The sequence below is a fragment of the Tachypleus tridentatus genome, chromosome 8 (genome assembly GCF_004210375.1).
Source record: "Tachypleus tridentatus isolate NWPU-2018 chromosome 8, ASM421037v1, whole genome shotgun sequence".
Classification (NCBI taxonomy): domain Eukaryota; kingdom Metazoa; phylum Arthropoda; class Merostomata; order Xiphosura; family Limulidae; genus Tachypleus; species Tachypleus tridentatus.
Window position 1 is genome coordinate 35,784,710 of NC_134832.1, and position 22,526 is coordinate 35,807,235.

At 32.2% G+C, this 22,526-nt stretch overlaps 1 protein-coding gene across 1 annotated transcript in view; it reads right to left on the bottom strand.

Moving 5' to 3' along the window:
• Window positions 1–22,526, bottom strand: part of LOC143222171 (forkhead box protein P1-like) — a 201,731-nt gene that overhangs the window by 44,499 nt on the left and 134,706 nt on the right. Inside the window, exon 4 of the mRNA XM_076448248.1 lies at window positions 15,005–15,133. Coding sequence (XP_076304363.1) covers window positions 15,005–15,121 — 117 coding nt within the window. The 5' untranslated portion in view covers window positions 15,122–15,133. The remainder of the gene's footprint in view (window positions 1–15,004; window positions 15,134–22,526) is intronic.

A 22,526-nucleotide genomic window follows, 5' to 3' on the forward strand; every position in this document is an offset into this window, starting at 1 on the left:
CCATGCTGTCTAATTATAGCTAAAACTATATTTATATAAGTGTGATACAGACTAGACATGATGATAAAACACTAAGTGAGAGCAAATGAAACTCAAAGTCTATTAACTAGTTATTATTGTTGTTTCTTTTTTCTGTAATTGACGACCAGTTACAAGGACATTTTCATGTTCCAGATTTCCAGTTCAGTTATATGATATCTGTAATCTACGAATCACTAAATATACCAAATGAAATAAAACTTACCACGATAATCATACTTCATATTCATGGAACGTGCTCGAAAAAGCCGCTTCGGTAAATTACTTTTTGTTTCTTTAATGCAAATACTAGATGTTTCGACTCCATCTTTGTTTATTTAGTTTCTAAGTAACAAAATCCAGCAGCCCGTTGCTATGGGAACTAATGGACTGACCAACTGAGTTTGTGTTTATTCTTACATAATGCACAGTCAAGAAGTAAGAGAGTTACGAGTAACGTAAGCAATAGCACGAGCCTATCTGCTTATTCTGTTGCCAAATGCGCTTAAAAGTATGGCATGTGACCAACCCTGAAGTTCTTTGGCAGATCTTGTTACTACCTCACACACAGTTAACAGCAACTTTCGACCATGTCAGATAGGACAACAGCCGACACAATAAACCTACTGGCTGTTCTTTCAATGTCAGTTTCCTAAAACCACATTAATAGAAAAAATACACATGACTAAGCACCAGGATATTTTATATTTCATTAGATTTATTCTAATGTATAAATAAACAAAGAGAAAAAATTCTAAAATAGTTGCGTTGATTACAGATACATCGGCCTATAAGCTACAGGTGAAACTTTGATAAGAAAAGAAACCACCAGAGGGCATATAAAAGTTGCAACCAGAAGAAACGAAACATAATAAGAACAACAACAGAATTTTGTATATAAATATATTAACAGAAAATAACTTTAATTCGTTTTTAAAACTATGTTTAATATAATGGTCGTCCGTAAGTCACAAGTGTTATGCAGAGTACCTCGTTAAGCCACAACAAAATAGTAAGGTAGCTGATTTACAGCCATTTTTTAAGTCACAAGAGAGAGAGAGAAGTCAAAATAGGTGAAAGAAATGAAGTATGTAAACATAGAGTTATAAAAGGTGGGCAAAATAAACAATCGACAGTCATAAAAAGTAAATATATTTTTTTTTGTGTGTGTTTCTTATTGTTTGATTTTCATCCATCTATTTTACTTGTCTTTTGTGACTGTTTGATTATTTCGCATGCATTTTGCGACCATGACTAGCGATGATTTATCGTTTTACATAGCTTTAGTGATTTTATTGCAGCCATCTTTAGTTATTCACTTTTTATGCAACAAAATCCAACAGCTCGTTGATATTGAAACTACAGGATTGGCCAATTGAGTTTGAGTTTATTCTTACATAATGCATAATCAAGAAGGAAGGGAGTAACGGGTAATGTAACTAATAGCAAGAACCAATTTGTTTATTTAATTCCCAACTGCCCTTAAAAGTATGGAATGTGGAAAGTCATCATGTTCAAGTAGACAAACAACAGCAATGTGCAAGTAAAGAAACAAAAACGTTGCAAAGTCATAATGTCTGTGTCAATGAAAAACAAATGTTGTCCACGAAAATAAATAAAAAAGTTGGAAGTTACCATGTCCAAGTAGAGTAACAACAACAACAAAAAAAAAAAAAGATTTGGAAGTCACCATGTCCAAGTAGAGTAACAACAACAACAACAAAAAAAAAAGATTTGAAAGTCACCATGTCCAAGTAGAGTTGAAAAACAACAGTTGAAAAGTCACCATGTCCAGGTAAATTAAATAAAAAACAGTCTCAAAGTCGCCACGTGTAAGTAGAAAAAAAACCTGAAGAGTCACACAACGTCTGTGTGGAGAAAAAAAACTGTCGAAAAGTAACCATGTCTAAACGGAGTAGAAAAATACACATCCAAAATACCAATACGAAAACTCAATAGAAAAGCAATAATTAAAAAGCCACAATGTTCAAGTAGAGTAGGGGGAAAAACGGTTGGAAACTCATGACATCTTTGTAGAGTAAAAAAAATAAAACAGAAATGTCACAACGTCTGGGTAGAGTATAAACACAACAGTCACAAAAATTACTGGTTTAATTACAGTGGAAAACAAAAACAGCCGAAAAGTCATCATGTCTAATTAGATTAGAAAAAATATGAAAGTACACAATTAGAGAAAAAACTGTAGTTCGAAAGTCGCAAAATCCAAACAATATCGAAGGAGAACAGTTGAAATGTCAACACGCAGTTTGAACTGATAAACAATAGTTGAAAAGCTACCAAGCCTGAAAAGAGTAGAAAAACAAAATTTGGAAAGACACCACGTCCAGATAACATAGATAAAACGAGCCGTAAAGTCATTACGTCAAAACAGACTAGAAAAAACAAAATAAAATAAAAAAGCCACATTGTCCAGATTACGTGCTAGTATAATGGAAAACCCTTGAAATACCAATGCGAAAACTAAACTAAAAAACAATAGCTGGACAGTCATCATGTCCGAAGTAGAATAGAAAAACAATAGCCAGAGAGCCACCACGTCCAAGTAGAGAAAAGAAACAGTTGGAAAGTCACAACATTTATATAGGGTAAAAAAACAATAGTCGGAAAGTTACCAAGTCGAAGTAGAGTAATAAGAAAAGTAGAGTAAAATCACCACGTGCAATTAGAACTAAAAAAAAGGACAGTTGAAATTTCAACACGCAAATTGAACAGAAATAGGATAGTCGGAAGGTTTTTACTACTCGGAAGACAGCAAAAGATATCGGAAGGTCACCACATCCAGGTAGCGAAGAAAAACAACAGTGCCAAAGTCATTATTTCCATGTGGTCTAGGAAAATAACAAATGAAATGCTGACATGAAAACTGAGCAGAAAAACGATAATTAGAAAACCATCATCTTAAATTGAGTAGAAAAACAATAATCGAAAAATCTCCATGAACAAGTGGAGTGTAAAAAAACGTACAATCGTAAAGTCAATACTTCCATGCAGAGTAGGAAAACATTAGAAGGAAAGCTACCACGTCCACATAGTAAATAAAAAAACAACAGCTGGAGAGTCACCATGTTTAGGTAAAGTAATAAACAAGTAGGAAAGTCACAACGAGAAATTAGAGTAGGAAAACAGCAGTTGTAAAGCAACAACATTCAAGTAGGGTAAGAAGACGACAGCTAGAATGTCAGTACTGAAATTGAACAGATAAACAACAGAATGAAAAAAAGAAAAATAACACCCAATAAGACACGATGTTTAGGTAGAGTAGAAAAAAATAACCGCAAAGTCATTACATTGAAATAGGTTAGAAAAATAACACCTGAAATTTCCACACGCAAAATGTGCAGAAAAACAATAACTGAAAGCCATGATGTACCAACAGAGTAGAAAAACATCAATCCAAAAGTCACCACGTTCAGATACAGTAGAAAAACAACAATCACAAAGTAAACATAATATCATTCCCAATGTGACCCTGAAGAAGGAAGGTCCACCTATTGAAAGTGCTCAGGTTATAGGGTTTTAAGTTATTTCTATCAAAATTTCTTGAACCTACGTGTTTCTCTTACATCACAAAGTGAACACGTCAAAGTAGTATTTAAAAAATATGAATTGAAATGTTAATACTCAAATTTAACATATAAACAATAATCGGCAATTGCAAAATAAAAAAAAACACTGTTTTAAAGTCATTACATCCAGGTAGACTACAAACCAACAGCTAAAACAGCAAAACGGAAACTGGACAGAAAAAAACAAACCTGGACAGTCACCACGTCCAAATAGAGTAGAAAAGCAGCAGTTGAAAAAGCATCATGTCTAGATAGAGTAAAAGAAATGCTGAAATGTCATCACAAAATTTAAACAGATACAAAGCAGTCTGAAAGTTATCACACCTAAGAAGAGCAGAAAAAGAACACCTGAAAAGACGCCACGTCTGGACAGTGTAGAGAAACTACAGTCATAAAGTCATTACATCCAAGTAAAGTAGGAATATAATAGCCAGAAAGGTACCTCGTCCAAGTAAATAAAAAAAAAAACACAAAAGTTTGGAAGTCACGATGTGTAAGAGAGTAGAAAAACAGTAGATAGAAAGTCACAACAACCACGTATAGTACGAAAACAACAAGTGAAATGTCAACACACAAATTGAATACAACACACAAAAAACTACTATACAAATAATAGTATAAAAACCAAAATCTAAACGTTACTCCATCCAAGTAGAGTAAAAAACTACAGTTGAGAAGTCATTACGTCTAAGTAGAATATAAAAACAACACGGTAACAGAACAGGGAAAAACAACAACTGAGATGTGCACACCGAAAGAAAAACAGTCGGTAAGTCACTACGTCCATGTATAGCATGAAACTAAAGTAAGAAGGTCACGATGTGTAATCAAAATAGAAAAACAATATTTTAAAAGTCACAACATTTAGACAGAATAATAAAAAACAGCTCTCCCGAGTTTTATAAAAACAAACTGATCGAAATTAGTTCTCTACTCTTATTTATTTAAGGTGATTTTTTTTTAAATAGAGTAAATTGTATAGGTGAGAGAGACACAGAAATAGATGGATAGGTCACAAATGGCCAAAAACGTTTCATATATTTAATTCTGGATGGTGACGTTTTGAGCTTCTGAAATTCAGACCTCATAGTGGTTTTATTTTACTCATGTTTCAAACGTTAAGTGAAAACCTACGGCCAAGTAGGTATATAAAACCATCCAGTGCAATAATTAAATTGTTTTGAAATTGTAAACTACCACAGATAGTTTGTCATACATAAATGTTATTTTCCAAAAATAAAATACATACAAGGTTTTGGCGATTTTTGACCTAAGTATTTATTACCGTTGAATCAGTATAAGTGAAAGTAATATTTCCTGTGTCTTCTGCGGCATATCGTACAGGAAATCAGAAGAAAAAAAAATAACATTTTACTCCCAAAAATAAAAAAATAAATGTATATCTAAGAATTCAAGTAGGCCTGACAAATAAAATATTACTTTGCATTGTTACTGTGCTAGGTTACTGCTGATACGATTTTTTTACCGGTGCTATTATTACTACTACTATCATTATTATTACAACACACAATTTACCCGATATTCGAGTTAGTAGTATGTGCTCATAGTGAGAAGACAGGCAATTTCGTTTATGTGAATCATTAAGACCATCAATGAGTCAACGGTTAATTCCATTCTCCGCGGTGAAATAAATTACACATGGCTCACTGTATAGTTTTGAATAGAAAAAATAACATATTATGAAGTTTTACGTAACTTTGTGGTATAAGGAAAAGCATGATTTAAAGGGAATTGACTGTGTAATTTTAATTACAATATACTTAACTTTCTTGAGGTTTTAACACAAAAAGTATAGTAAGCTGATAGCATTTATTTCTGTAGTAGCTAGAAAGAGGTATCATGCTTAGTATTTCTAACAAGAAAGTCATATTTATAAATTATCGGATGTACCAAACTGTCAGTTACTATACTTCGGTCAACAGATTTCTGCATCAAGAACCAGTGTCAATAGTATGAGGTATTAATATTATATGTTTACAATTATCACACGTATCGCTAATTTATATTTAGAAAAACTGGTTATCAACTCGATTTTCTACACAGTCCGGACAATGTTGTTTGTTCTTGGGGGAAATAACATCACGAAAGATTTCACAAACAGCAAAAAAGCAGCCTTTTGGGAATGGTGCTAAGATAAATAAAATCATTTCAATTAGGATTGATCTAAGATCGAAATGTTATTTTACAAATTAAAAAAATAAGCAAAGTATTAGTTGCTAGCAGAAAGCAAAGTTTATTACTTTGATGTCTAAGAAGCACCTTGCAAAATTATCAAATCAGAAAAGTGGAATCAAATGATAAGAGCGTGAAAGCGCTAGGATTCGAGTACTGAAACAATAAAAATGAATCATTGTGGCTGATCTTCGATAACCAAAAGAACCTAAATCGTTAATGAAAATTAAGTTGTTCTCAGAGTCGTAAAAAAATCACCTTACAGAAACTCATCCTCCAGTTAGTAAATTCCAATAACTTTTACCTTAAAATTTCACAGGTTTCGTTGTACTGAGTTAGTTTTTCAACCTCAAGGATGTATCATAATGCTTAGTGAAACAAAATAAAAGCATAATAAATTTTATTTGAACAAGCTCTCTAGAGGACACGCGAAAAGGTGTATAAAGAAAATTGACAAGAGTTAATGGAGACCATTGTGTTAAGTGACCATGTCGCGTAACTCCCTCCCGAATAGCGATGAGATTTAGTATGGGTCAGTCTTAACAGCATTAGAAGTATGTGACAAGAAGTATGTCCCTTAGGGGATCCGTTTGAAACAAGGGACTGAAGCCAATTTGGCCAACTACCGGATAGTGGCGATCAACGAGTCCCTGGTGATCACTGAAAGAAGGTCACAACAGAGATTGAAGACCAACTGCCTTCCTACACTGACTAGTCTGTAATTCGAAAACCTGTCGTAATTTGTTCCTTGCTCAGGTGAGTAACTAGCAAAAAGACTGTCAGACATTCATTGAGCTTCGGGAATATAAATGTTGTTGTAACTGAAAAGTAGAGGAACGTATTTAGGGAAGTCGATGCATGTCTACTCTGGTCCTAGAGGAAAGAGGGATCAGTAAATGTTGGTTTTTGTCTTCTGTTATAAAGTATCTTTTAATTTCCAGCTTCTGGAATTCAGACCTCACAGTGATTTTATTTTACTCATGTTTCAAGCGTTAAGTAAAAACTACGGCCAACTACGTATATAAAACCATCCAGTGCAATAATTAAACTGTTTTGAAATTGTAAAGTATAATAGACAGTTTGTCATAAATAAAAAAAAAAGCGTTTATATTTATCAAAGGATAATTTTCAGGAGAGCTGCTGTTTAAGATTAATGTATTTACTGCACCGTTTACTGCATGCCAATACTATTAAAAAATGTAATTCTGGTGAATATTCTTATGCAAGAACAGTTAATGTTATTACGCCTGGATAGTCATACAAGATAAACACGGCAAACCTGTTTTCCTTATTGATGTAAAATGCTCTCAGACAATAAAAACAAACAACTAATGTGTAGCTTATTCAAGTGTTGCTTATATGTAGCTGTCCTTTTCATACTAAAATATTACGTAAATTATTTCATAACGTTTTATCGAAAATAAAATAAATCTAGAAAACAGCTTCCTGACAACTTAATACCATCACGATGATATACATAGACTAAAACAGAGAATGGAAAATAGGCAGAAATGTAAATAACTGACAAACTAACTAAAATATTATATGATGATTTGAAAACCAAACTAGATATAAAATAAACACTTCCCAGTTGCACAGTGGTCAGCGGACTCACACCGCTAAAACTGCGTTTTGATACCCCCAGTAGGCAAAGAGCAGATTGTGTAGCTTTGTGCTTAATTAAAAAAACGATAACAGAATAAATATACATTGAGTAACAAAAAACGCAGGTAGAAAGAAATACGTATGACTAATAAAGCGTATAAAGAAAACAAGATTAAAATAACACATACATATCCTTAATTAGAAGATATTCTGTGTATATATTTAAATACTAGTAATAAGCGTTATGGTCTAGTAGTAATCTAATAATCCAAACAAGTATCGTCACTTTAGCTTTTATGCAAGAAGAATGCAAAAATTGAAGTTTTTCCATATATTCATATAAAACATTAATCACAAATGTTATAACTCATATAAGGAATTATTCAAATTGATAACACTTGAACTATCTTATAATTGTCTACCTAATATAAGAAGTACTAAAAGTCGTAGAATAGAAACTTACAGTACTTTTATTAACACTATACATGCTTTAACAGTTTCGTTTTTAATTCAGATACATTTACAACGAAAAGTTATTTCGTCTACGAAACACAAGATTTTTACACTGAAACATATAAAACATATTTCACGGCGCAAACTTTACAAACTAAGTTTCCTTTTTCCTTTTTCCTTTTCTGATAATAAATGTTTAAAAACATTAAAGAAGCAATAACACCTGGAACCACGTGAGCTTCTTCTTATTTTATATTTCTTGTTTTACATTAGGTTATTAAAAACCAGTACATTTCTTGTGATTGATTGTCCTCATGAGCGTTTAACAGTTTTTACTGAAAGTCTTACTGACTACGTAGTGAACCGTGCGACTCCTGATATATGAGGCAAGGCAAGATTCGTATATTAACATGGTTTTAGATGTTTCATTGTTCTGCTAGAAGCTCAAAAATGGCCAGAACTGTTGGCTGGTAAGTATTCTAAAAGGTGCTTTTTTCGTTTTAAAGCATTTAGAAAAAAAAGGCTAAATGTGTGTTTCAAACTTCAAGTCTTAACTAGTACACTTTATCTGGAGAGCTTTGCGTAAATAACAAAATCAACACTAAATGAAACTTATCAAGTCGATGATCGAATCATTTATTTTCATTCTTTGATAGTTTATTAGTGTTTGTTATAACGTTCTTCAATGTCTAACATATTAAAAACACATTTTTGTGTTGTTTTTAAGTACATAAAAAATTTTCAACAAATATATATTTCTCATATACTGCTTATGAAGAAGGATTTACTTTCTGTTTAACAGTTTCAGTAAACAAAAAACTAGCAGTATACCACGTGCTACTTGCAAGAAGATAGAATTACCACTTAATTACTTAATATCCTTAATATATTACATTTACATGGCTATGCGCGTTTTCATATTTATATTTTGACCTGGTAAATAAAATTAATTTAATCAAACAGAACATGGATACTTCTACTAATTCTGTTTTTAGTTGAACCAAGCATTCATTAAACTATGACAGTTTACATTTTAAAATAAATCACAAGAAATAAATGATACTTTATATCAAATTAATTTTACAACGAATAAATAATTAACCGAAACAACTAAGTAGTTTTCGGAAATAAAGTAGTATCCACACGAGATCCGAATACCCTAAAAGCTGCTATGAAATACAGGGCCCTGTAGGGCTTGATCTGAGGAATCTTTTGCCACGGGTTTTTCTACAGGTATATCGTCGTTAGTTTACTATTTCCCAAAAGTTAACCATTCTCACCACATTTTCTGACGATTCTGTGAACACTACTCGGCCTGTAGGTAGACACGCTTCTCTCCTGCTGTTTATTATCATTATTATTATAACCAACGGAAATTTTACTGTGCCTTCTTATACGACTGGCTTTCTCTGTCATGATGATATCTGCACATGTCGCACTGCTAGCAGATCGAGTATTTTACTACCTTACACTTGAAATTAAACTTTGAACCTGGTGTTTCTGAAATCATTCCTCCGAGGTATGTGCAACTTGGAAAGCAAATCTTCTGATTGTTCTTACTGAGTTCCCAATTATTACTGATTTCACGAGAATTGAAATAGATATTGTATTGAAATAAGACCATGACCTCAGTCAAAGTGCAGTAAAAATCTTTTCATGAACTACAAAGGAAAATCTTTGTAGGCCTACTTCCTTCACTCCTTATAGCTTTAGGGTTGACGAGCACATACAAAAATGAATATTCCGTAAAATTTGTAAGAGAGTTGACGTAATACCGCATGTGTACCTCCACAAGGCGAAATATTGTACGTGGTTTAGTTGACTTAGAGATTCGTTGTTAGAGAGTTGTATTAAAAACAATAGTTAAGAATATTTAACAACGTTTTTGTTACACTTTTTCGACAACCGAGAAATTAAGTTTGTATTTACCACTATTTATTGAAACTTTTTGTTCAAAATGATCGTACCAGTGATCAAAACGCCGTACCTGTTCTAAAAACTAATCTTACTGTAAAAGCTGTAAAGTGTTAAAAATAAAGCAGAACTATGCTTACTATTAGAAGATTTGGATTTAGTTCGTTAAAACGTGAATTTTAAGATTTTTTCAAAGAGTGTGGTTTAAGATTGACTTTGCGATCCATCGCAGAAGCTTGTTACAATGGAAGTTGTAATGTTTTCAACTGAAATTTATTGCGTAATCATGCAATGAAACTAAACATATTCGAAGATTGAGAGAATAGTTCCAAGGACAGCATGGAAACCGGAATATTGTTCCTATAGTGTGATTAATCTTTAGCTCCTTATTGTCCAGGTTTTGGTGATGATATATTCAACCTGATGGACAAATAATGACCTGGCCAGTGTTTCAAGTTTCAGCCATAGCAATTCCTAACTTTGAACTTATAACCACAAGTATTACAATCAGTCAGCAGCACTAGCTGCCTATATGGTTATTCTTAACCAAATAGAAAGATTGACTGTTATGGTATGTGGAGCGTTTTCATCCATGCCTGTCACACCACATGGTGTAGAAATTAATCTTATGATATAAACAGAAACTGAGAGGATTTAACTTACAAATTGTGTTGGAAAATGATCGTAAAAATAAAAATGTTTTTACACAAATTTCTTAGATTCAAGAAATGTGACAGGCGTGCATAATGCTATGTTTTGGTAACACTAATGTAGTATAATGTTTTACAGTTCACAAACTACATTTTACGAGAGAAAAACATGTTATAAATCATTTATAATTAACTAATTGGCTTATGTAACAAAATCTTACTTCATGAATACGAGGTGTGTAACCGTACATAAAAGCGCATGGTAACAGAATGCAGAAACTGAACATAATGTATACTGCTCTTACTGGAATAAACTTATAAAACATAATTCAAACAACATATATATTTTACAGTAAACAAACAACGCTTTTTAATAAAAATAATTCAAGGCAAACTACAACAGTTAAGCCATAACACTAGAATAAACAAAAGATACTTAACTAACACAGTTTATACAGCTCATGCGATAACAATAAAAATAAAGTATGCTACATCTCTTCCAATGATACTATTATAAGGTTTGTAGCTGTGTTGTTGTCCATTTGTCATACAACTAAAAATCACGTAGCTTGTCCTCAACTACATTTTCTGTTCCTTAATGCTAAATCTTTGCAGTTATTTACACTTGCCTCCTGAGTTTCTAATCTATCAAAACAGGGACGCGTTGCTAGCTTTCTGATAAAACAGATTAAACGAACAACTCCAATTATCCTGCCACAAATCCCTATAAGGAATTCAATAGAAAGTTAACACGAGAACGCACGTGCTTAGATTGGTTAGTTGTTATCAGAATTATACCGATGGTAAAGTAGTGATATTTTAAGTTGAAATGGCTGCCAAAATATCATTCTAAATGAACACATCTTTCCTTCACAGACCAGCATATAATTATTCTGCTGTTCTTTTTCCTTTATCAAATTTTAGGTTTCATTTCGTAATAAAGTCCTTAATTGTCAAATAATTAGAAATAACAATCAACTGTTCTTACTCGTAAAGATAAGGACATCATTAATGAAATTTACATCACCTATTGTCAAACCTAGCTGTTGGTTTCATCGCTTGGCGCCACAATTCGCAAGCAATGCTAGGCTTTCAGGTGCACGATTGTAAGATATACACAAGCCACGGACACAAGGACCTGAGCTCCCCCCTACCACTTCATGTAGCCTACCTTACACGACAATTATACATGTCACATTCTAAAACTATGTTGTCAGTGAAATTAGAATAAACGCAACTAGTTCTACGAATGCAGAGATAAATTAGTCAATTACAGCTAATTCCTCTAATGCCACAACATAATTTGCTTTGCTTTTTCCTCCGTACTTCTAATCGATCGAGAACCCGCATTCAAGTTGAATAGTACCAGTGAGCATTAGCCAGTCCGAACCGCTATCCTTTGTCGGTGGCTTTCGCTGACATGGTTCCAATGGCTATGAACAAAAGTATACTACAAAACTGTTATTAGTTAATAAACTGATTTGAATTCGGAAACTAATCCTTTCGTTTTGCGGGTTGTACAGACTTAAATTTGTGTTAAGGTGTCTCTCCTGGTCTGTTAAAGCTTTTTCTGTTAATTTTGCGATAGAATCATACACCTGAAGAAGAGTCGATCTTTAAAAAGTTTTTCTATTCGTAAGTTACACTGAGATAATAATAACATACAACGTTTTCCTCCATGTAAAATTTCACTGAACTGTAATATAACGTAAAAAGTTTCTGAGTCAAACTCTCGATAGCTTCGATGTTACTCCTTATATGGAAATGTTTCTCAGTACACAAAGTCTTAAAACACTCTGTGACCAAGCACTTTAGGGCTAATGTAAGTGTAAAGACAAGAGCAGTAATGGTTATAAAGAAGAGATAAAACACACTGACACTTCTCTGTTCAACTCGTAAATATCTTAATGACTAGCATTAGAAATCAGCTTAGCACAAAGTATCCTAGAGGTTAATCAAGAAACCTCACAGTAAGTTTTTTTATTGGTAGTAGTTGCTTTGGACTAACTTAAAGCTGATAAGTCCCACCTAATATCACCGCTATTTGGGAAAAAATGAAAAAAAAACTATGATTTTTATTGTGATGATTTTAGCATTTTCAGTTTCTATCAGGGAGTGCGAAAAAGCAACTTTTAAATAAAATTATCTTCATCTTTATTTGTCATTCTAAGTTACTTTCGATCATACGAAAAGTAATCTTATAGATGAAAGGACTAGTAAAAATCTACACTCACACCTTAAAATCACAATATTTAAACCGAAATTTATATAATAAGTTAGTTGCAAAATTATATAATACAAAAAATATTCACTAATCTGAAGAAAACAACAAGTCATTCTTTCGTTTGTTTCAGATTTTTCAGGAAAAACTACACAAACGGAATATGCACATAGCCGTTAGGCAACTTTTGTTTTAACACTCAAAGCTTATGCGAGCGAAGTACGTTTTTCCGCAGGTAAATGTAAGTCATTGCTTGTAGTTAACATACACTAAGAGCTATTTGTGCTCTGCCCACCCACAACGAGTATCACAACCCAGATTCTAGCGTTGTAAGTCAGCAGACATACGCACTGAGAGCGGGATGTAAGCAATGAACCCTTGAATTCACACTAAGTGACGTTAGGCCCATTTTGAAACGGAGTACGAATACGCAAGTTTTACTTCACCTTGAAAATTCACGACTCTCTAACAAAAAGACATACTCTAGTTCTTTTATCGTTTTAGCTTATTTGTTCTCGTCCCTACTTTAGAGCTGACAGACTTGAGAGAGGGTAACTAGTCAACAGCGCACACCGCCAACTGTTCGAATAGATGAATTTGTTGCTTACTCTTATAACGCACTCAGGTTGCGAAGTATGAAGCACAACTTTGCGGCAATGGGACGCAAACCATGGGTTTTCAGATTCACAGTTTGACACGCTAACCATTATAACGTATCTGGACTTTTTATATCTTACCAGTATGATGACATTTTTATTTAGAAGAAAAATAATAACAAGAAAATTTTAAGATAGAAAGAGGTAAAGAAGAGATTTTCCCCGTTCACAGTGGTATCGTCACAATAGTATTCTTTTTATAAAAGCAGACTACATTTTGCATCATTCGTGAAGCACTTTGATATAAGATCCTCATCCTTCCAGAAAAAACACACGATAAAGGTAAGTTATTTAACAAACAAAATTACAAAAACCTCTGCACTATTGTGTCTAGAAATGTAAAAACCAGACAAGTTAATTTTATGTATGTTATTTATTATAAGAAAAGTTGCTAGTTAACAGCATTCATCGTCAACGTTTCGGCTATTTCTGTTTGACCAAGTGGTAGATTTGACCCTCATTCTTATAACTCTCTTAAGGCCCTAAAGTACGGAGCACAATTATGCGGCAACAGACTGCAAACAGTGAACGATCCAATTCAAATTACGAGCATGCAAAGCACTTAGCCACAGTTTACCATCAACCTTTCTCTTTATAACGAATTTTGCACACAAAAAAATATTATTATCATATTATACAAACAAACAAAAATGTTACACTTCTTCAATTACTAGTCGCGTTAAAACATGCAATTCGGCAAATTTATTAAATCTAAACTGACCTGATGCATCCAAGAATTTATTTCCAGGTAAGGACAGTCGCATGTTTAAAATGGCAGGCGCACAGAGAAAATGTGAATGCTATATGCGAAGGTAATGCGTAAGCTGCAAGATTTATTGGTGGAGAGATTCCAGCCACGGACTCTCTATAGAAAAAAACTTATAAACTTGTTCTGTTACAGCCGTCTCGCCGACTGTGCGGATTCGTTCGCTATTAATAAATAATGTAAAATACTGATTAAGTATTTAAATGGCATTATTCAAAAGAGAAAATCAAGGATTGGTTAGCGATAGTACTAAAGCGGAGTTTTAAAGTTAGAAGATATTAAATGAATGTTGTTTTTATACCGATACGAGAAAGTACATTCTGCGCTATTATGAAGTAAGAGCATTTGCTTCAATAAACCTGTTTGTACGTTAGAGAACTTCTGGCACAGATGATGTTATTAAAAGCAGTTTTTGGGCAATGAAAATATCATCGTTCACAGAACGCTTACTTTCACATTCAATTATTTTCAGTTTACGTTATATAATCAAATAGTTATATTCAATGTTTCCATGCAGACAAACAATCAGGAAAGTTAGTTGGATTCAGTTGACTAAAATAGTAAATCCCATTTTGTTTCAAACATGTAACTGAAAAGAAAGAAATATTTATTTTCAAGGAAACTATGCTTGTATATATATGTGTGTTGGTGTAGAGGGGTTGAATGTATCACAGGCTTAGTGTAGCAAATTGTATGTAATAAAGGATAAATAGTATACAGGAATGAGAATTATACAACACACGCAGAACATTTCCTTGCTTTCAAGTCAATTCAACATTTCTTACGATAGCAGAAAAACAATAACCACAAAGGTCTTATGAAATTACTCATATATTTACATGTTATTATAATTCATATTGAATTAAAATGATGTGATGTGATCAAACACAAGCGGTTTCACGAAGCAGGAAGGATTTCACCACAACACACATATTACCTACCTGAATCTCATTGTTTACACTTTCTGTGTTCAACGAAGGTGTGGTCAGAGACGATCTGGTTGTCTGATTGGTTGATAAGTTAATCGCCACGTCTGCATCATCGGTATGGTCCATCATGACGCCATTTTGCTAGAATGAAAAAAGTCAGGTGTATTACACAAACCAGGAGTTAAGTCAGAATACTCTTTTGTTTCTATCCATGAATACAACCCAATAATTAGTTCCCAGAAATTTAATGCAAGCTCTATCTTGGTGATCAAAGACTAACTGACGTGGATGATTTATATACTAAGGTTTTGAGCGTTGCTAAAGTGCAAAAGAAAAGGATAAAGACTAGTTCGTTACCAGTTACACTAAGAACTATGATCATATTTCTGGTTCATGAATTTTATTTTTTGGTTTTACCTTTTCCGCACGAGTCCCCAAACAGAATTTTTTGCCTCATTGTTTACAGTCTCAAAGGTACAACTACGCACATTACTATTAGAATTGCACGTGCTCAGAAAGAGCCACATTATATCCTATATTGTTATATGGGATATAATGTGTGTATATATACACACACAAATAAAAACACTGCTTTCACGTGTTACACATCTCTCTTTATATATATACACACACAAATAAAAACACTGCTTTCACGTGTCACACATTTCTCTTTATATATATACACACACAAATAAAAACACTGCTTTCACGTGTTACACATCTCTCTTTATATATATACACACACAAATAAAAACACTGCTTTCACATGTTACACATCTCTCTTTATATATACACACACAAATAAAAAACACTGCTTTCACGTGTTACACATCTCTCTTTATATATATACACACACAAATAAAAACACTGCTTTCACGTGTCACACATCTCTCTTTATATATATACACACACAAATAAAAACACTGCTTTCACGTGTCACACATCTCTCTTTATATATATACACACACAAATAAAAACACTGCTTTCACGTGTCACATCATCTCTTTTATATATATACACACACAAATAAAAACACTGCTTTCACGTGTCACACATCTCTCTCTTTATATATATACACACACAAATAAAAAACACTGCTTTCACGTGTTACACATCTCTCTTTATATATATACACACACAAATAAAAACACTGCTTTCACGTGTTACACATCTCTCTTTATATATATACACACACAAATAAAAACACTGCTTTCACGTGTTACACATCTCTCTTTATATATATACACACACAAATACACACACAAAAAAACACTGCTTTCACGTGTCACACATTTCTTTTTATATATATACACACACAAATAAAAAAACACTGCTTTCACGTGTTACACATCTCTCTTTATATATATACACACACAAATAAAACACTGCTTTCACGTGTTACACATCTCTTTTATATATATACACACACAAAAAAAAACACTGCTTTCACGTGTTACACATCTCTCTTTATATATATACACACACAAATAAAAACACTGCTTTCACGTGTTACACATCTCTCTTTATATATATACACACACAAATAAAAACACTGCTTTCACGTGTTACACATTTCTCTTTATATATATACACACACAAATAAAAACACTGCTTTCACGTGTCACACATTTCTCTTTATATATATACACACACAAATAAAAACACTGCTTTCACGTGTTACATCATCTCTTTATATATATACACACACAAAAAAACACTGCTTTCACGTGTTACACATCTCTCTTTATATATATACACACACAAATAAAAACACTGCTTTCACGTGTTACACATCTCTCTTTATATATATACACACACAAATAAAAACACTGCTTTCACGTGTCACACATCTCTCTTTATATATATACACACACAAATAAAAAACACTGCTTTCACGTGTCACACATCTCTCTTTATATATACACACACAAATAAAAACACTGCTTTCACGTGTCACACATCTCTCTTTATATATATATACACACAAATAATAAAAACACTGCTTTCACGTGTCACACATCTCTCTTTTTATATATATACACACACAAATAAAAACACTGCTTTCACGTGTTACACATCTCTCTTTTTATATATATACACACACAAATAAAAAACACTGCTTTCACGTGTTACACATCTCTCTTTATATATATACACACACAAATAAAAAAACACTGCTTTCACGTGTTACACATCTCTCTTTTATATATATACACACACAATAAAAAACACTGCTTTCACGTGTCACACATTTCTCTTTATATATATACACACACAAATAAAAACACTGCTTTCACGTGTTACACATCTCTTTATATATATACACACACAAATAAAAACACTGCTTTCACGTGTTACACATCTCTCTTTATATATATACACACAAAAAAAAACACTGCTTTCACGTGTTACACATCTCTCTTTATATATATACACACACAAATAAAAACACTGCTTTCACGTGTTCACACATCTCTCTTTATATATATACACACAAATAAAACACTGCTTTCACGTGTTACACATTTCTCTCTTTATATATATACACACACAAAAAAAAAACACTGCTTTCACGTGTCACACATTTCTCTTTATATATATATACACACAAATAAAAAACACTGCTTTCACGTGTCACACATCTCTCTTTATATATATACACACACAAATAAAAACACTGCTTTCACGTGTTACACATCTCTCTTTATATATATACACACACAAATAAAAACACTGCTTTCACGTGTCACACATTTCTCTTTATATATATACACACACAAATAAAAACACTGCTTTCACGTGTTACACATCTCTCTTTATATATATACACACACAAATAAAAACACTGCTTTCACGTGTCACACATCTCTCTTTATATATATACACACACAAATAAAAACACTGCTTTCACGTGTCACACATCTCTCTTTATATATATACACACACAAATAAAAACACTGCTTTCACGTGTTACACATCTCTCTTTATATATATACACACACAAATAAAAACACTGCTTTCACGTGTTACACATCTCTCTTTATATATATACACACACAAATAAAAACACTGCTTTCACGTGTCACACATTTCTCTTTATATATATACACACAAATAAAAAAACACTGCTTTCACTGTGTTACACATCTCTCTTTATATATATACACACACAAATAAAAACACTGCTTTCACGTGTTACACATCTCTCTTTATATATATACACACAAATAAAAACACTGCTTTCACGTGTTACACATCTCTCTTTATATATATACACACACAAATAAAAACACTGCTTTCACGTGTCACACATCTCTCTTTATATATATACACACACAAATAAAAACACTGCTTTCACGTGTCACACATCTCTCTTTATATATATACACACACAAATAAAAACACTGCTTTCACGTGTCACACATCTCTCTTTATATATATACACACACAAATAAAAACACTGCTTTCACGTGTCACACATCTCTCTTTATATATATACACACACAAATAAAAAACACTGCTTTCACGTGTTACACATCTCTTTATATATATATACACACAAATAAAAAAACACTGCTTTCACGTGTTACACATCTCTCTTTATATATATACACACACAAATAAAAACACTGCTTTCACGTGTTACACATCTCTCTTTATATATATATACACACAAATAAAAAACACTGCTTTCACGTGTTACACATCTCTCTTTATATATATACACACACAAATAAAAAACACTGCTTTCACGTGTTACACATCTCTCTTTATATATATACACACACAAATAAAAACACTGCTTTCACGTGTCACACATTTCTCTTTTTATATATATACACACACAAATAAAAACACTGCTTTCACGTGTTACACATCTCTCTTTATATATATACACACAAATAAAAACACTGCTTTCACGTGTTACACATTTCTCTTTATATATATACACACACAAATAAAAAAACACTGCTTTCACGTGTCACACATTTCTCTTTTATATATATATACACACAAATAAAAACACTGCTTTCACGTGTCACACATTTCTCTTTATATATATACACACACAAATAAAAACACTGCTTTCACGTGTTACACATCTCTCTTTATATATATACACACACAAATAAAAACACTGCTTTCACGTGTCACACATTTCTCTTTATATATATACACACACAAATAAAAAACACTGCTTTCACGTGTTACACATCTCTCTTTATATATATACACACACAAATAAAAAACACTGCTTTCACGTGTCACACATCTCTCTTATATATATACACACACAAATAAAAAACACTGCTTTCACGTGTCACACATCTCTCTTTATATATATATACACACAAATAAAAAACACTGCTTTCACGTGTCACACATCTCTCTTTATATATATACACACACAAATAAAAACACTGCTTTCACGTGTCACACATCTCTTATATATATATACACACAAATAAAAAACACTGCTTTCACGTGTTACACATCTCTCTCTTTATATATATACACACACAAATAAAAACACTGCTTTCACGTGTTACACATCTCTTTTATATATATACACACACAAATAAAAACACTGCTTTCACGTGTTACACATCTCTTTATATATATACACACACAAATAAAAAACACTGCTTTCACGTGTCACACATTTCTCTTTATATATATACACACACAAATAAAAACACTGCTTTCACGTGTTACACATCTCTCTTTATATATATACACACACAAATAAAAACACTGCTTTCACGTGTTACACATCTCTCTTTATATATATACACACACAAATAAAAAAACACTGCTTTCACGTGTTACACATCTCTCTTTATATATATATACACACAAATAAAAAACACTGCTTTCACGTGTTACACATTTCTCTTTATATATATACACACACAAATAAAAACACTGCTTTCACGTGTTACACATCTCTCTTTATATATATACACACACAAAAAAAAACACTGCTTTCACGTGTCACACATTTCTCTTTATATATATACACACACAAATAAAAACACTGCTTTCACGTGTCACACATCTCTCTTTATATATATACACACACAAATAAAAACACTGCTTTTACGTGTTATACATCTCTCTTTATATATATACACACACAAATAAAAACACTGCTTTCACGTGTTACACATCTCTCTTTATATATATACACACACAAATAAAAACACTGCTTTCACGTGTTACACATTTCTCTTTATATATATACACACACAAATAAAAACACTGCTTTCACGTGTTACACATCTCTCTTTATATATATACACACACAAATAAAAACACTGCTTTCACGTGTTACACATCTCTCTTTATATATATACACACACAAATAAAAACACTGCTTTCACGTGTTACACATCTCTCTTTATATATATACACACAAATAAAAACACTGCTTTCACGTGTCACACATCTCTCTTTATATATATACACACACAAATAAAAACACTGCTTTCACGTGTTACACATCTCTCTTTATATATATACACACACAAATAAAAACACTGCTTTCACGTGTTACACATCTCTCTTTATATATATACACACACAAATAAAAACACTGCTTTCACGTGTCACACATCTCTCTTTATATATATACACACACAAATAAAAACACTGCTTTCACGTGTTACACATCTCTCTTTATATATATACACACACAAATAAAAACACTGCTTTCACGTGTTACACATCTCTCTTTATATATATACACACACAAATAAAAACACTGCTTTCACGTGTTACACATCTCTCTTTATATATATACACACAAATAAAAACACTGCTTTCACGTGTTACACATTTCTCTTTATATATATACACACACAAATAAAAACACTGCTTTCACGTGTCACACATTTCTTTTATATATATACACACACAAAAAAAACACTGCTTTCACGTGTCACACATTTCTCTTTATATATATACACACACAAATAAAAAACACTGCTTTCACGTGTTACACATCTCTCTTTATATATATACACACACAAATAAAAACACTGCTTTCACGTGTCACACATTTCTCTTTATATATATACACACACAAATAAAAACACTGCTTTCACGTGTTACACATCTCTCTTTATATATATACACACACAAATAAAAACACTGCTTTCACGTGTCACACATCTCTCTTTATATATATACACACACAAATAAAAAAACACTGCTTTCACGTGTCACACATCTCTCTTTATATATATACACACACAAATAAAAACACTGCTTTCACGTGTCACACATCTCTCTTTATATATATACACACACAAATAAAAACACTGCTTTCACGTGTCACACATCTCTCTTTATATATATACACACACAAATAAAAACACTGCTTTCACGTGTTACACACACATCTCTTTATATATATACACACACAAATAAAAACACTGCTTTCACGTGTTACACATCTCTCTTTATATATATACACACACAAATAAAAACACTGCTTTCACGTGTTACACATCTCTCTTTATATATATACACACACAAATAAAAACACTGCTTTCACGTGTCACACATTTCTCTTTATATATATACACACACAAATAAAAACACTGCTTTCACGTGTTACACATCTCTCTTTTTATATATATACACACACAAATAAAAACACTGCTTTCACGTGTTACACATCTCTCTTTATATATATACACACACAAATAAAAACACTGCTTTCACGTGTTACACATTTCTCTTTATATATATACACACACAAATAAAAACACTGCTTTCACGTGTTACACATTTCTCTTAATATATATACACACACAAATAAAAAAACACTGCTTTCACGTGTCACACATTTCTCTTTATATATATATACACACAAATAAAAAACACTGCTTTCACGTGTCACACATTTCTCTTTATATATATATACACACAAATAAAAAACACTGCTTTCACGTGTCACACATTTCTCTTTATATATATACACACACAAATAAAAACACTGCTTTTACGTGTTATACATCTCTCTTTATATATATACACACACAAATAAAAACACTGCTTTCACGTGTTACACATCTCTCTTTTATATATATACACACACAAATAAAAACACTGCTTTCACGTGTTACACATCTCTCTTATATATATATACACACAAATAAAAACACTGCTTTCACGTGTTACACATCTCTCTTTATATATATACACACACAAATAAAAACACTGCTTTCACGTGTTACACATCTCTCTTTATATATATACACACACAAATAAAAACACTGCTTTCATGTGTTACACATCTCTCTTATATATATATACACACAAATAAAAAACACTGCTTTCACGTGTCACACATCTCTCTTTATATATATACACACACAATAAAAAAACACTGCTTTCACGTGTTACACATCTCTTTTTATATATACACACACAAATAAAAACACTGCTTTCACGTGTCACACATCTCTCTTTATATATATACACACAAATAAAAAACACTGCTTTCACGTGTTACACATCTCTCTTT